We start from the raw sequence: 17,660 nt of genomic DNA on the forward strand, positions 1-17,660 counted from the left end.
TTCCAAACTCCTCCTTTCTGTTGTGTCGGCTTTTCCTGCCAAACCCAATTCTTTCTACTGATGGATGGATGGACAGATGGACAGACAGATGGACAGCCCCTTTGCATAATTTCTTTCCAATATTCCACTCTGCTGGAAACAATAAAAAAGAAGGCTATTAAACTGTTCAGAGTTCAACTGACTGCAATTTGTTTGCAATTAAAGTTATTATTTCAGGCATTTATGGGGCACTGAATAACGCTCTTGGAAATATTTTTCAAAGCATTGCTGCCAAACACCTTGTATCCTGTCTCTGCTAATGTAAGAGTGGAAAAGGCACCAGTATCTTTTAGTAGAGTTATTCTTTCTGCAAAAATGGCAGGTTTTCAAGGGATGGCACGTTTAATGCCAATTTAAGAGACTTTCCCTGCTTGTACAATAATGAGAAAACTACCTTTCCTCCCCCTCCCCCTTATGTTTATTTGCTTATTTAAACATTTTTGGAGGCCTATAGCTTAAGGTCCTGTGGCTTAGGAAGTAGCTGCGTAGTATGAAATATGAAGATATTTTTTGCTCTTCCAGACTTATTGGAAAAGTAAAAATGCCTGCATGACTTAGGTGCTTATGATGGGAGTAGGGGTGGAGATGACAGAGGTAGCCATTACTAATTATGGTGTGGAAAAACAGGATGGAGTGAAATTCCTTCTCTCTCTTGCATAACACTATCAATTTTTAATGGCATATTTTATTTACTATAGGTTTATGCTACATTTCTTACAGGAGCTCAAGATATTGTTGATGGTCTTCTCACAGTTTTATCCTCATAACAATTCTGTGAGGTTGACTACACTCAGAGATAGCACTAGGATCAAATAATCCAGTGAATTTCATGGCTAATCAGAAATTTGAACCTGGATTTCCCCAATCTTAGTTTAGAACTTGAACCATTACACCATGTTTGTTCTCCAAGTTGTATGAGAATCCAGGTCATTTAATGAATAGGAATCACTGATGGTTTAGGATACTAAACAAAAGAAAGAAAACCTTTTTCACAATTTGCACAGTTAACTATGGAATCTGCTTTCAAAAGATGTAGCAATGGACACTAATTTGGACACCTTTAAACAAAGTCATGAAGAATAAGGTTACTAATGGCTACTTTTTTTGATAATGTATTTCCCTCGTCCCTCCCCAATATCAAAGTCAACCCATCTCTCAATACCAGTTTTGGGCATATGAATATTGTACTCATGTTCTGCTTGGAGACTTCCATAAGTATTACTGTGAGAAGAGAAAGTTGGACTAGGAAGACCCTTAGACTGATCCAGTAGGGCTCTTCTTAGATTATGGTACTTGATAAACCTGAATAAGTGTATCTAAATTTCATGAGGATTTAATGCAGGGACTGCTACTGCCAGAAGGCACCATTGGTTACATGCAACATCTATTGAGATTCCTAAATTCTGAAGACAGATTTTCGAAAGCAACATTTTGTTTAGAGTATAATAACAAACTGCTACACATAAGCAGCACATACTTCACAACACTGTTCCAGAACTTCTAAACAATTAACATCAATAGGGCCAAAGCTAGAGAAACAGAACTCGCATCCCTTCAAGTGCCTCAGATCCAGCAGGGGAGTTTATAACATGATCAGATTAATAGCTGGCATAAATCAACTGCTCACCAGAATTAATGAGGTTTTTAACAGAGCCAGCATCTCAAGACTACATTAGGCAATAAAAGGCACACTTGTGTGTTGTCACAATGCAAGAAAAATGAGGTGACCTGGGGGGAAAATGGAAGGGGAGGGGGTCATGAATCACACGTGCTGTCAAAACAGCATTGAAATAAGTACTAGAAGTGAGAAATACGCACTTGGGATTCCTCCTTCTGCTGCTTTGTGGGATATTAACTGCAAACTGTCCCTTTTCTTAGGCTTGGCTTCATTTTAATATAATGAAACCTCATTCAATCAGATCTTAATGGAAAAGACTTCACGTGAAGCAAAGCAAATCTCCACTGTGATTTATATTTGCATAAAGATATAATTTCCCAAATGATGCAAATGATGTCATTTGCATCAAATGGACATCATTTATGTAATGTCAACATTATGCAAATGTAAGAAATGAATGTAAATGTAACATTTACATGATGTCATCACACAAATGATGTAAGTCCCAATGATAACCTACTTTGGTTCAACAGATTTTCCTGCACAATGCCCAATCAGTCCATTAAAATTAGGTTTTGCCGAAATAAAATAAAACACGCTTCAGGTGTGGAACCATGTGACCTATTAAATTACAACTGCCAATTCAAATTCTCTGAAGAACACTGTAATTGTATGAGGTGTTTTCAAAACATAAGTTTGCCACATTCGCATTGTACATTTTTATTTAAATGCATTTATTTATTTAAAATATTTCCACTTAAAAGCACCCAGGGTAGCTGTGCACTTAAGATGTATCTTTAGAAATCTGCAGTAGCAAAGTCTTTATTCTAAATCCATACTGAAACCATGTTGAGGAAGCAATCACAGTTGAACAGCTGACCATGAACCCTGCAATTCTTGAAAATTTAAAGCTGTTCTTGCTTCTCAAAATCTGCCACAGTTTTTGCCTTAGACAGTCTTAGGGGCAATCTTAGTATCCAGTTTTTTAAGAAGCTGTTCTAAATCCAGCATTTAGAAAAGCTCTGTAGAAGTGCTTAGTCCCATTTGGCTTAGGATCCTCAACAGTTGCTGGTCTAGTCTTCTTCTCTGCTCTCCTTTCTCTTTTGTGGTTTGTTTTGCTATCTGAGGATGGGATTTACGTCTCTGTACTACTTTTGCATACCACCAGTATTACATGTACCATTGCCTGAGAAACAGTGGACTATGTTAGAACTCCACTTGTATGATTTTCTGTGTAACCTAATAAGAGATCTGAAGAAATCACAAAAATACTTTATTAATTTATGAACTTTAAGTCATCCTAATAAAGGAATTACTTTAGCATTGATTTTGGAATCCAGTGCTTACAACTACCCATTTCTCTCCAGCGATGGCTGTTTTAAATTAAGATGACCCCTCCTTTTTTTTTTATACTATATATCTTTCCAACATATAGAAATCCCAAGCGATTGGCAGCCAACAGCTAGGGAACTTGATACTGACAGAAGAAGCCAACTGCCTCTACATAGCAGAAAACTTCCATTTAATAGTAACTCAGGAAATGATAAGAAAGAAGCACTTTTATTCCATTAAGGGTTGCACCTTTCTGGATGTCACACCCTTCAAAGAACTCATGATGTAGTGAAATCTCTGACACAGTTATTGATTTACGTGAAAAACCCAGAGAGGTAGAAAGTACCAAGGAGCTCTATCTTTAGATTCTCATTATCTCCAAGAGATATAATAAAACAAATGAAGCCTTACACAAGGTGCAGAGCTTTGAAGCAACCTGTTCTATTATTAGAAGATTTATAATCTGCCTAGTCTACGATGGCAAAGCAGCAAAACCTCCCCACAGTTTCTGCTCAGTCCTGCTGCTCTCCTGTCGGTAAAAGTTGAGTTCTTCTTTCACTGCCTTGGTTGCTCAAAGGCGCTTGAATATAAGAGCAATCAATAGTCATCCTTTGATTGCTTGGCCTTCAATACACAGTAATGTAATGCTATCTTTCAACACTGGAGATCTTGTTCAGTTATTATAACTAACTGTGTTTATGAAATGCAGCTGGGTTCACATATTGCACTGAGCCATAATGTGGCTTGTTTGACTTGGCATGTTTTGCAAACCTAGACACAGTGTCTGTAAATGATAGCTTAATGGCATAGTGTGTTGTTTGATGGTTAATGGTATAGTATGTTGTTTGAACCCTGCCAATTATTGCTTAGGCCACAAAGATTGGATAAGCAACCAATGGCTTACCAAAATGTTTGAACTAACATAGTATCAAGCTTTTTAAACTGCCACTGGACATAGCAGCCAGTGCTGCTAACGTATTAGTAGTAAATAATTTATTAATTTGTCCAACTGCAGTGTAAGTATTTGGGAAAGATTACTTTAGCTTCTCTTAAACCTATGGCCCTGAACAGTTTTATTAGTATTATGGGAAATAATATAATAATATTATGGGAAATACTCTTAATATACAAATACTACCATGTCTCCACCCTATGCTCTTTTTTCTCTCCCCCTTTTACTAAAGTGAACACTGATTCAACTATGATCTTGCTGAACACTGACTTCTGCATAGCTTACTCAACCAGTTCACAAGCTTTGTAATGACTCTTTGTCCATATAATCATCAGTGCTTTGCTGAACATTTACTTTAAGACAGAACTAGGAATGTTTTTTCTGCCGAACAGTCAAGCATCTGATGGAAAGGCTTGGTGACTAAAGGATACCCAAAGGAAAGATAAAACTTTCATTGGTTGCTTTATTCCTACTCCTTCCCCAGGCAAGCAAGAGAAGCCTGAGTCCAAGGGAGTAATAATCAAAGAGAAGTAAAAAAGAGCCACTCTTACCACAAACTGGTTGATGTCTCTCTCAAGTCCCACGTTGGGGAGATCTGGCATCATATGTGCTACCACTTTGAACCCAGCATCTTTGGCTAAGTGGAACGATTCACACACAGCCTTTACTGTATGACCCCTGGAGTAAGGAAATTGTTGAGAAACTTACACATATTCAAAAAATTATGTTTTGTTTCCCATGATGATAACCTCTTGAGTAAGCTTATTATATCTGTATCCCAAACCCCTTACTTTTTAAATATTATGAAAACTAATAAAAATCTATAAATATAACAACATTAAAGAATCAACATAACCACAAAATTAATAAGCATAGCAATAAAAAAAGGAGAGAGAAAGGCCTGGAAATTATGTTCTAAACAAAACAACTCCAAATGTGTTGACTATATTGGTCAATGCCTTTTATGCCCTTTTGTCAAACAAGGAGTAACTCAAATGTTAATAAAAATCAATTGCTACAAATCCAGTATAGTTTTTTCCTTCTAGTGTTTAATTTTTTTAGATAAACCCTACGCCCATAATTGTTGATATTAACAGATTTCAAATACTGAGGATACAATCAAGAAGAACATATGTATCATTAATGCATAGTAACTGATTGACAGTCATATAAAAATCAAAAAGAACATATGTATCATTAATGTATAGTAACTGATCGACAGTCATATAAACAAGCCTGTCAGTCCCCACAAAAACTGAAGATAGAACAATGTTCTGTTCAGGCCAGTACTGGGGAACAGACAGAATATCTATTTGCAAGTGGAAGTTAGCAACTTCAGGCTCTGGGATCTCCATTTAGTGGGTTCAGGTAGGTTCAAGCACTAGGAAGGGAAAGGCAGCTTAGGAGCCTGGAAAATGGCTGGAAATCACAGTAGAAAGTAAAAGCCACTTCACTTCACAAAAAAACTTCATTCACTGCAGAATTATCTCCCTCTCTGGCAGCTTCCCCTTCTATTCAAATTTGTAGAATGAGAAGGTTCCAAGGAGGAAGTTGTTTTCCTGGGTGTATGTCCTGCATATCTGGAGTTTCTGTTTGCTTTTGCACTGTGCTTCCCTAGTTCTTACAGCACAGCTATCAATGCATGATACAATTGTGTGTCTGCATTTTATCAGCTGGCTTGTTGCAGAACCTGATGCTGATTTGGGCTGGGGGCAGTGGCTGGCCCAATATCACCCAGCTGACTTCCATGCCTAAGGGAGCACTAGAACCCAGGTCTCTCTGGTACTAATTCAGCATCACGCTGGCTTTCTGTTCTAAGAATGGAGTTGTCCATTGTTACAAACTGTTTGTTTGCTTGTCACATTTATATAACCCCCCATCTCACACAAGGTGATTCTGGGTGGTGTATATATTAGTTTCAAGTACTACAGGAGTTTGATTATTTCACTCACACATTTGCTGCATGCAATATAGCAAAGGACTGGATTCTACACCCAGCAAGCTGACCAGCAGTTTCCAGATCAGAATATACTGTATACAAATATGTGTATATACTGATGTAGCAGGTGACTCAGCTAGCCCCAAGCTAGAGTAGCACAACATATGAAAATGATGTTTTGATTTCTCTTTTCCTACAGATAGAAAAGGCAAAGAATTCAAATGAAATGTGGATGGAATGTGCACTTAATAACATTTTTTCTCCAAACCTAATTTTCTACCCACATCCTATTCCATGTTGCTATACTTACTTAATTTTTCTTTCTTCAATTTGGTTAGTGTAGAGAAAGTCAGAGAGATTACATTTATTCAAATTCAAGGAAGCTCTATCTTCCTTATTGTAATATCCTCTCTATCCAAGAATTCATTTGTCTATGAAAGACAACAGGACCCTTAAAAGCATACAGCCACCTGGATTAAGAATAGTATGAAAATGTGTTCACCTTCCACATTCTCTCTTCTTTGCAGCTGAAAGAACTCTTTGGGGGAAGGGCAATAAACACATACAAGACTTGGGATTATTGGGGAAAGAATGCTATATACACATACACACTATTAGGAGGAAAACACTGGATAGGAAAGTGGAGCATTGTGCTGAATCCAATTGATCATGATGATATGGAACCACATCTGCCAGCAGAATTTATTCTACCTCTGGCCCATAGGATTACAGAATTCTCTAGAATACATCTAGGTTGTTCATGACGGGGAAATATAATGAAGAAGGCTCCTATTGCACAGGCAGAAATTCATGGATGTATTGATTGATTGCAATCACCAATTTCAGGAGTTTTAAATGAAGGCTAAGATATCTCCCATTCTGTTCTTTCCCAAATGTTCATTAATCTCCTTTACTTTGTAGGATCATCCTTTATATATTTTATATACATTGTTTTATAATATTGCCACACAATTAAATTTCAAAAGTTACTGTATTTTAGATGCCTACAGTGGTGAGAAAAGGTTTGTGAGCCATTTAGAATATTAATCTTGCAGTGCAGTGACTTACATTTTGAACTGAGTTTCATCTAGGTCCTATTAATACATAAACAGATTCTGGTTAAACAATCAGTATCAATATTTAACGAAACAATGTACTATGGCATAACTTTATTGAACACACCGAGCAGAAATTCACTGCATTTTATTTTCTTCAAGCATAACATTTCTGATTAATGCCAAAAATACAATTTGGGAGGTTTCATCTGTCCAGAGAACATTGTTCCAATAGTCTGTTGGATCATCTAGGTAGTCTTTGAAAGAATTGAGATGGGCAATGCCTTCTGGAGAGCAGTGGTTTCTTCCTTGGTATCCTTTCACTCTTGTTCAGTGTGAAAACTCCACCAGGCAATGCAAGAGTGGCCTGAAGATCCTTTGCTGTTACACTGGGGTTCTCTGTGACCTCCTGGAATATTGTATGCCTTGCTTTTGGGGTGATTTTTATTGGACAACCACTTTTGGGAAGAGTAACAATAGTGTTGCCTGACTGTGGATTAATAGAAGCCATTCTTTAGCAATGGTTTTGTAGTCCACTTCAGCCCTTTTGTGATATCTGCAGAAAACTGTTTTGATTAGTGCAAGACCTGTGTCATAAAGATCAACTCCAATGGTGGCAAGTGACGTGTGTGTGTGTTTCTAGGGGAGGGCCCTCAGACTTATGCCAGATTGTTCTCTCACTGAGTGGAACTCAACTTCCTTCCCTAACAAAGTTGATGGTCCAAGGGCTTCAAATACCAACAAAGACAGTGGATGTTACTTCAATGTGTTTAAAAGACATGATACAGTGCACCATTTTGGATGCTGTTGGTTTAAGCAGAATCTTTTTCTTTTAAAAAGAATTTGATTATGTTCTGATTACACTATAAGTCAAAGAATAGCAGGATTACAAATAGTTATAAAGAGTTCACAAATATTATCTCTTTTCTTCCTTGTTAAGATTGCTGTTTGATAATTCAATCAGAATACTGTATGATGATTAAATGACAGTCTTAACAAAGAGGAAAAGAGTAAACTGCTTCATAAATATAAAAAAAACTAATTATCACTGGAAAAATCCAAACTATTCTCAAGCTCTCAAGTTTAGAGGAAAATTAACTGAGGCAATCCTCTCTAAGTACAAGTATACAAGGGCACCATCCTACCTAACTACCACCGAGACAGCAACAGATTAAGAATTTCTCCTGAACAGACTTTTTGAGAGAGAGAGAGGAAAAAATCTCTCAGAACAATAGGTGAACATCAGAGTACTAGACAGCCCCCAAAAGAAGTGAGGTTCTAAGGATAAGTACAGTTTAATTCCCTAGCATGGATTATTTGATTGGTTGAGATGACTGAAGATTTGAGTATATTTTCTACTGTTGTTGTGCTGGTAGAAATTAATAATCTTGTACTTTTATTGTGGCAATACATCACTAAATCTCCAAAGACTGAACTAGAACTGAATTGTAACAGACTTGATTCAGAAATGGACAAGCAGAACTCTGTATTGTCGAAGGCTTTTACGGCCGGCATAGGATGGCTGGTGTCATCAAAACAAGGGTGTCACCAAAACAAGCAGCCACTCAGTAACCCAACCCCCCCCACACACCCCCAATCCCCCCCTTTCCCCCCCCAGATCTCTATAAATACCCACAAAAGGGTCACATCACCCTGGGCACAGAGAGAACTGCTCCTGTCTGTGCTCCTGCACTCTGAAGATGCCAGTCACAGGTGCTGGCGAAACGTTAGGAAACAAAACTTCCAGAACACGGCCACACAGCCCGGAAGACCCACACCAGCCAAAGCAGAACTCTGTTCACAAAACTGGTTCTTTCTTGTTCTCTCCCCTCCCCACCAACTTTACTATAGCCATCCATCTTCTCCCCATCCATCCTCTGCTCCTGAAGATTGAGAGACACTTTGAAACTGCAGGTGATGGGATCATGAGTTACTGGGGAAGTGGCCTGTAGCAAGTCAAGAAAACTGAAATAATCTTGTACTTTTCTTGTACTTGCACAAGACACTTTTGTATCCAAAATAAGTTACTGCAGCTTCAAACATTTTCATTTCAATACATTTAGTAATACAAATAAAATATTGTTAATTTTGTTAGCTACCTAATCATGGACAGATAATTACTGTATTTGTGAAAAGCCACAGGTATTATTATAAAGTGGGTAATGTTAGGATATTTGCACATCAGTGGAAATATTTCCACACTTACCTTATTATTTGACTCATTTAATTTACAATAGTTTACTTAAGTTCACATAATTATTGTTAGCCACATGCAGAACAATCCTATATACATAAATATCCATCAGTGTGGTTTATCCTTTCATCAACTCCATCCAACCACAATTTTTCCTGTTTTCTCCATCCTCTTGACCTATTCCCTCTTCCTTCATGTATTTCTTTTGAAATTAGAGCCTCGTTTATTTTCTCTATATAATCAAACCACCTCAACATTCTACTTCCTTAGTGGTCACTCACTTTTGTGTTCAACTGACATTCATTCTAGCATCCATCCATTCTTGACTCTCTTTTTGTTTTTGTTTTATGACATACACTTAAGTCACTCATTCCTAAAGCATTCAACGTACTTTTATGTTTCTCCTGACATACTAAACTCTTACTTCCACATAACAAGGTGCAGATACATGCCTTTATACACAGCCATTATTGTTTCTTTTGACAAACATTCATATACTGTACATTACAGTTCTGCTGAGCATTTGCACATTATAAAATTTCTCTATTTTTCCATCTTTAGTAAACACTCTACCAAGATACACAAATGCATCTATTTAACTCTTTCTCACCATTTATGTATGACTTGCAATCATTCACTCCACTTTCATTGATACAACTACTCTAATATACAGATTCTGCTCCCTGCTCAACACTGAATCATTTGCTAAGCATTCCATTTGTTCTCATGCATTTACTGCATTCAGCAACCAATATTCAACTCAGTATTTGTGTAAAACAAATCAAGGCTATTCTCTTTATCATACTCTTTCACTAAATCAGCAAATCTGCAATTTTTTTCCTCATATTCACACATTTCTCTATAACCTGCTAAAGAGCAAAACTCTGGTCTGCACATTCCCTACCTGGCCTACAGCTGTTTTGCACTTCCAAAAATTTGCTAATTGTCACTTCCTATATTACTTCAATCAGTATTCTGCCAAACATTTTTCCAGATATGCTTGACAACCTATTCCCCGCCCCCCCACCCGATGTTTTGCATTCACTTGTTACCTTTTTTATACAGGAACAATAATGACACTCTTACAATAGTTAGGCATGGGTGCCATCCATGCCTAACTACAGGAACATTTCAATATTCTAGTAGCATTAATGACTTCCCTTTCATTATCTTTTTTGGGAGGTGATACATTTCTGGCTTTCATTTCAACTGCACTCTTTGGATGTATTGCTATCATTTCCATACAGATCTCTAAAATATTAGTTCCAGCATTCTCTCAGTTCAGTTTCATCCCAAATAATTTTATCACTTTCATTCTTAATTCTGTTCTGCTAAAGGCTATGTTAGTCCTTCAAGGTAGGTCAGGTCAGGTCAGAACAGGAACTGCTCTACTGCAGGAACTACTACAGCACTGCAGGAACTACTGGAATTCTATTTTATTGTTGTTGGGTATAATAACTGAATCCTGAAAGCCTGCCAGAGTCTCCCTCTTCCCCCTCTTAGATCATACCAGATGGAGTTATTTTGAGTCTATTTCTCATGCTCCCTCCTTTCCCAAGTCTAAGCAGATGTTTACTTCCTCCTCTATTATCCCTTAATGGTTCTGCTAATGGTTCTTGCATTCTTGTTGCCAACATTATCTCTGCAATCCTCTACTGGCTCCTTGCTTAGTCCTTTTCACCCACCTGGAAAACAGTACCACACCAATGGATTTTGCTCTCTAGTGAATTTTTAGGATTGCTGTCTTTGAGCCTTTTACCTTTTAACAGAAAGTAGCATACTTCTAAAATATTTATGATTATGATTATGATTACATATTGGCAGGCAGAAAGTGAAATTGTAAAAAGTGAAAAGTTAGTATTAATTCCTTTAATGAACCTCTTCAAGACTAATTCACATACTAGAATTTTATAGATATTGTTAAGTGCCTACAGTTATGAATGCAAATAGGATGACGTGTGCAGTACAGATATGGTAACTGGAATGTAGCAACTGGCAGCAACTTTTTTGTTGAATATTCAGGACCAAATTTCGTTTCTGCAAAATGCATGAGAAAGTACTATCCAGAGTAAATGCATATACATACATTTGGGGATACATACATACATACATACATACATATAAATAAATAAAAAATAAAAAATGAAAGTTATATCTACAAGCAGTTACTCAGATTTCTTGAAAGTATCTGCAATAAAGCTCACACTTCTACAACATAACCAACATATTTCTGTCTCCACGTGTGTAAATATTATATGCAAGCGAGTGCATTTATATTTATTTATTTATTTTGCTTGTATACCGCCTGTTCTCAAAGGCTTTAGGAAGCTAACAATGTCAGCATATAAAATAATGGTCCCAGAAAACCCCAAATGTATGTAAAAGTAAAAAGATCAAGAAAGATAAAACCCCAAAAATACAAATGCTATGTACCCATAACCCCACCTTCCAATTACAACACACCCTCCTCCAGTGTAAGATGGAACATGTAGGTATGTCAGAGTTTTCCTAAAGCCCAAGAAGGACTAGGTTGACTGAATCTCTGCCAAAAGTGAGTTCCAAAGAGCAGGGCAACTACACTTGATCAAGCACATTGTCTCTTTCTTGGATACAGAGTGTGAAGAAATTGCTTTTGTTTTCTCCACCCACATTTCCAAGTCTTTCTTGCATCCGAAGAGAGTAACTGACATATGCAAACCCAATCTCTCATGGTTTACTGAACTAATCTGCCCATAATCACTCCAGTGAGAGCTTTAGTTCTGGAATTTGGGCAAATATGCAGCAGAACAAGTTTAATTTAGAATTACTTATGGTGACTAAGACTTTTCTGCAATCATTTTTTTTTTTTTAATCTGCGCTCAGTCGTTACCACCTCTGCAGTGACTGCTTGGACGAGTCCTTTGCAGTTTTCAAGGCAATTGTTTTTCGGAAGTGGTTTGCCAGAGCCTCCTTCCTAGAGCAGAGCCCAGCTGGCGAGCGCAGGAGGCGGGGTTTCCGTTGCTTCGCGCCCTTTGCGGGCACGCACGGTTTTTCGCGCTTACCGGCAACTGCTCCCGACTCCTTTTTGCAAGGCACCGCCAGCATTTTTCCTCCCACCGGATTGAGAGTACCCATTTATCTACTCACGTGAGTTTTCGAACTGTTGGGTTGACAGGAACTGGGGAGGAAACAGGAGCTCACCCTGCTAACGCGAAGGCTGGACTCGAACCGCTGAAGCGTTGACCATTTCTGGCCAGCAACTTTCAGCGTCATTAAGCCGCTGCGCCAATCATAGTGAAGTATAAATCTGAGCTTCTTTCAACTTTGGTCCCTGGTCCCTAGTATTTGAAAGCCTATGAGATGAGTCCAGGAAAGTGACTCATCTCAAAGGTAAACTTTGATGTGAGTACTTCCTTTCTTAAACATACACCCAATTGTTTATTGTACATATGAACCCCTTAATTCTGGTTCACCCCAAAATTATGAAATCAGCGTGTTTCTTTTGCATTAACTTGGATAAAAATCAGCAAATACTTTATTATTATTACTAATTTAAATTTATTGGCCACCCAACTCCAGTGGACTCTTGTTTGTACTTGGCTAGACTTTTGTTCATCAGAGGCAGCTTCACAAAAGCAGAGAGGGATGGGGAAGTTAGTATATTGCCAGTACTAAGAATATTGCTGGATTAAGGCTATGGACCTGCATTCTGCTCTCTGAGAAAGGTAATGTTTCCCACCATCAGTATCTAGGATGCATAATTACAGTGCCACTAAATCTGGAGGTTTCATTTAGCTACCATAACTAATAACCATTCACAGATGTATTCTCTATGAATTTATCTAATTCTTTTAACATCTAGTAAACTGGAGCATGTCTCATTAGAGGGTAGCATTTAACTGAACTTCTCTGGGCTCAGAAGGTTAAGCAGGGCTGAGCTTGGTTAGTGCTTGGATGGGAGACCTCTAGGAAAATCAGGACTGTCAACTAGACCAGGATAAAACATCCCAGAAGTAGGCAATGACAAACCATTTCTGTAGTGCTGCCAAGAAAACTGCAAGGACGTGTCCATGAAGTCACCAGGGCTTGAGCTCAAATTGAAGAAAAGTAATGACTAAGCTAGAGGATATAATATCTTGCCTAGGGCTGCCAAATGGCACAAATGACTTGTATACCACATGGGCATATCCTTTCTTTTGTCCATCATGAACCTACTGCCAATTAGTTTTGCTCTAAGGACAGAATTTTAATATTATAAGGAAGGAGGGAAGAGGAAATTTTCTCCTTGCCTATGTATTTCAAACCATAATAAACCTCAATGACAATCATATATGCCAAGCCATATATGTCACCAAACTAAGAAGCCCTAAATGCATTCTTGCTGTGAAGATGTTGCAACAATCTGATAATTTTGGCTGCATCTTATATATCTTGTCAAACTATACAAGATGGTTTTTAAAATGGAGTGACTCAGCCCTCAAAGTCCTTGCCTCTACAAATAGCAATTAGTTAGAAGCACCTCAGTTACCACAATTTGTGGGATGACAATTATACTTCACAGACTACCTTTTTGGGTCGGTAGATGCTCATACAACATGATGGCCATAACTGGCATGGCTAGTTACATATCACCTGTTCGCCACTTGCTTCCCCAGCATATACCACGTCCTTTAGTGCCTCAAGACAATCCCTACCATCTCAATTTAAGGGGTAGGGACATTCCACACAAAACACTGAGCTCCAAGTAATCACGGCTTTTCACAGAAGAATATGGGGCTCAAGTGCATTCTTAGAAATAAAGGTAAATTGGCCTATATTTTGCAGTTGCACTGACTTCCCATTTAATTTATTTTTAATTTTAAAAAGGATAACAAAAGAAAAAAAGTCTAGTAGTGAAGAGAATTTGGTAGGTGTACTAAGCAAAGTGCCCATAAACACCACATTGCCTATTTGCACTACATAATGCAAGATTCCAGCCATTAATCTTGGAAATAGGAAACACTGAAAATACAGGATTTCTCAATGGAAGATTCTGGCAGACTCTCCTTTGTGTAATTTCCCTCTAAAAATTTCTAAACCCATTTTGCCTCTGGCCCTCAGGTCTTACCTGTTAGTGTCTCTAGCCACATCCTCATAAATGCTTTGCACTCCAATCTCCAGCCTTGTGCATCCATAGGACAACATGTCACTCAAATGCCGTTTCAGGCAATAATCTGGCCTGGTCTCTATAGTAATCCCGATGCATTTTGTAAGGCTTCGCTCAGAGTACCTGCAGAAGGGAGAGTGAGGGGAAAAAGAACTGCAAGTGAGGTGGGTTAAGTTCAGCCAAGATTGTTCATGTTATGGTCCACAAGATACATCTAAGCTGGCATAGCTCATTACAATCACTGCCTTCAGAGAATATTTTAGCAAATCATTTTTATGACACCTATGACAATGCTGCATTCAGAAATGGCACTAAATCTCTGCAGTCAGCCACTGAGCTATTCTGTAAACTATGATCTTTTGCTGAAGGACAGTCTGGAGCTGATCTCACTTGCAATTATCCACTACATTGAAAAACATTATCAATGTGCTGTCTCATGTAATAGCTCTGGAGAAGGAGGACATTTGCTTGAATATTTTATCTTTTCAGGACGCTATTTGCTTCACACATGGTCCAATATGGACTAGTTTAAAGAAGTGTTAATTCTACTTCCAGTATAGAAAAAAAAAATGGCAATCTTTTTCCCTTGGATGAAAAGAAGCAGAGTACAACATCAGTGGGTTTCTGGTATTTACAAATGCAGGATTTTTGCAACTCTATGACAGACAAACCAAAACGTGAACTGTCTTGAGAATATTTGTGAAGCTCACCTAAGACATGTGTATGTCCACTATGCTTGAAAGAACCTCAGCCTTGAGTTCCGTGCACATCTGTGCATGGTAACTTAGTATTTGATGGGACTGATTTACAGATATATACAGATTGGCCACCTCATTTAAGGCTAGCACAAATTAAGAACTGGCTACTCCCAAATGAAAACTTGTGAGTCTCAGCAGTTAAATGTTTTTGGATTGCATTTTAGGGAAGTACTGATCTGGAATATTTCAGTGAGAAAATCAATCAACAGTAGTTATGTACCCATAGACATCCTCTTTTTTTCAGTTAAAAGAAAAAAACTACCATTATTTTATACTAGCTTTTGGGAGCAGTATTGCTTTGTTAAACATGTTATTTTGCTGCTAGTTCAGCTGGTTTGAGAATTGTGCCACAAACTACTACTTGGTAAAGTAGCAACAAAGGCCTTGGAAAAAAATATTCAGATGCTGTGTTATGTCTATACCTACAAAGATTAGAATGTGCAGGCAATGCTTTCCCCTGTGACATTCTATCAATCAAAAGTTTGAGTCTGAAGAAGCAAGATAGAAACAGCATTGACACTTTTGAACTTTGTTGTTAGAGAATACTCTTGAGAATACAACAAATAGCAAAGAAGACAAACAAATGGATCATAGAACAAATAAATCCAGAGTTCTCACTTGAAGCACAAGTGATCAGGCTCAAACTACTATATTTTGGACACATTATGTGAAGACCCAGCTCCCCTAAGAAGTCCATAATGCTGAGAAAGGTGTAAGGAAAGAGAAGGTGACCAGCAGTAACGTCAAGGTGGATAGACTTGACTTTAAAGTGGTAATGGGTGCTCAGTTGGGGGACCTGAGACTAGATTGGGGACAGATGGTCCTGAAGAAGGTCTATCTATGTGGCTAAGAATTGAGAATGATGTAGTGGTTGATATGTTTTGCATTGTATTTTATTACTTTCATTGGATTTTAGTCCTTTATCAATTTGAATCTACCTTGGGAAGAAAGGTAGAGACATAAACATAGAATACATCAGCCTTTCCCTAGCTACTGAATTCTAGATGCTGCTTCAAAACATCAAAAGGAGTCAACTGCTGATATCCACTGGAAGCAAAATCTAGATCCTGTTGGTGAGAATATAATTCTACTCTCTAGACAGCACTCAACTCACTCTCATGCCTCTGATCTGCAAACCCTCTCCTAGCTACTGTGAAACCTATGCTTTTACTTTCAGCCACATTCCATATTGCAAGGAAAAAGTAGATTCCAGATGACTGTTTTCAATGAATGAATGATGGAACACAAATCTTCCGCTGATGACCAATAATATAGTGCACTGTTGCAAAGCATAACCTGGCAAATGAAATCAGAAGGAAATATGACTTGATTCTAACCTAATCATTCCATTTTGAAGTTGTAGAAAAAGTATTTTAAAGAGGAAGAACACAATTAAATGTAAAAAGAGATAGAAACTATGTTATAAACTGCATTTCCTACTTACAGTCAGGGGATCAGTTGCTCACTGCCAAAACACTGCATTGCAGTAGCTATTTGTCATGGCTATACTATGCAGCAAGTTAAATCTAGGAGTTATACATTTATTTGCAACCATGAGGTTTTAGCAAAATTTTTATAAAATTGTAATTTTATATAAATTTTGCTAAAACCTATGGTTGCAAATAAATGTATATACACTAAAAATCTAGAAGTTAATTTACAGAAATGTATTTACTGAAGTGTTCAAATAGTGCTGCTAGATTAGAGGATTTTAATACACCTTGACATCATACTAATCCTATATTATTAATGCAATCTATATAGCTGTATATTGATTAATAACCACTATATCCTATTAAACCCAGACAAGTAATAGCCATTTTGAAGAAAACGGCTGAGCTCATTAGAGGGTTCACAGTGGAGGCAGGTCACCAGCATCCTCCCCTTGAATGGAACTTAGAAAAATACAGGCAAAACAGAGTTGCCTAATCCACAATTTACGCATGTTATGAAGTTTATTCATAGACCAGAGCGGCAAACAAGATCAGTCAACAAGACAGTCCAGAAGCCAAGTCAGATTCCTACCAGTGACTTCAGAAGATGAGAAAGCAAGTGATGTGGTTTAGGAATCAGTCACAGTATAGGACACCATCAGGGAATCAATCAGGCCATTTAGGTTCAAAGAAGCTCAGGAATGACAAATGTTCCTTCCAGCACCGTACAATTCCTATGTAGGGAATTCTACGCTGAAAGTTGCCAATCCACCCATACCTCCCACCTGTGCCAAGCTAATTGGTTTTCACTGACCCTATTCTAAATAAGGAGCAAAAGGTATATCCAGCCAATACTGAGCGTATCTCTACACCAAAGCAGGGAACTGAGTAACAACAAGAACCTGCAAGAAGGATATTCAGTGACATAACATTATTGGAGGGAGAAGGAATATTCTCGGTCCTTCTGGAGTTGTTTTGGGGATGTTTTAAATATGGTCTGTTAACATGCCAATTTTGTTAGATGCAGGAGAGAGAGAGAGAGAGAATGAGGAAGAGAGAGAGAGTTGAATATTTGCACAACTGAAAATTGGTGGTTTTACCATCGAATGTCATTTGTGTGATCCAGAAGATGCCAAATGGGTGTTCAGACCATTATGTCTACTCCCACAATATTTTCCTCTATAATTGTTCATTTTGGCTTTTAATCTTTCTATA

The 17,660-nt window shown here is 37.8% G+C and overlaps 1 protein-coding gene across 2 annotated transcripts in view; it reads right to left on the reverse strand.

The window, feature by feature from the left end:
• The window catches only part of ELP3 (elongator acetyltransferase complex subunit 3), a 97,354-nt gene that overhangs the window by 49,259 nt on the left and 30,435 nt on the right, over nt 1-17,660 (reverse strand). For both annotated transcript variants that reach the window (XR_015798151.1, XM_007435118.4), the window contains exons 8-9: nt 14,216-14,377; nt 4,493-4,619 (exon numbers count right to left, since the gene is read on the reverse strand). Coding sequence is in view for 1 of the 2 variants with exons in the window: in XM_007435118.4 (XP_007435180.1) it covers nt 4,493-4,619; nt 14,216-14,377 (289 nt within the window). In the remaining variant the exon portion in view is untranslated. The remainder of the gene's footprint in view (nt 1-4,492; nt 4,620-14,215; nt 14,378-17,660) is intronic.

The sequence above is a fragment of the Python bivittatus genome, unplaced genomic scaffold, assembly GCF_059951505.1.
Source record: "Python bivittatus isolate LINGU-HERP-01145 unplaced genomic scaffold, Pbiv_v1 ctg000690_np1212, whole genome shotgun sequence".
Classification (NCBI taxonomy): Eukaryota; Metazoa; Chordata; class Lepidosauria; order Squamata; family Pythonidae; genus Python; species Python bivittatus.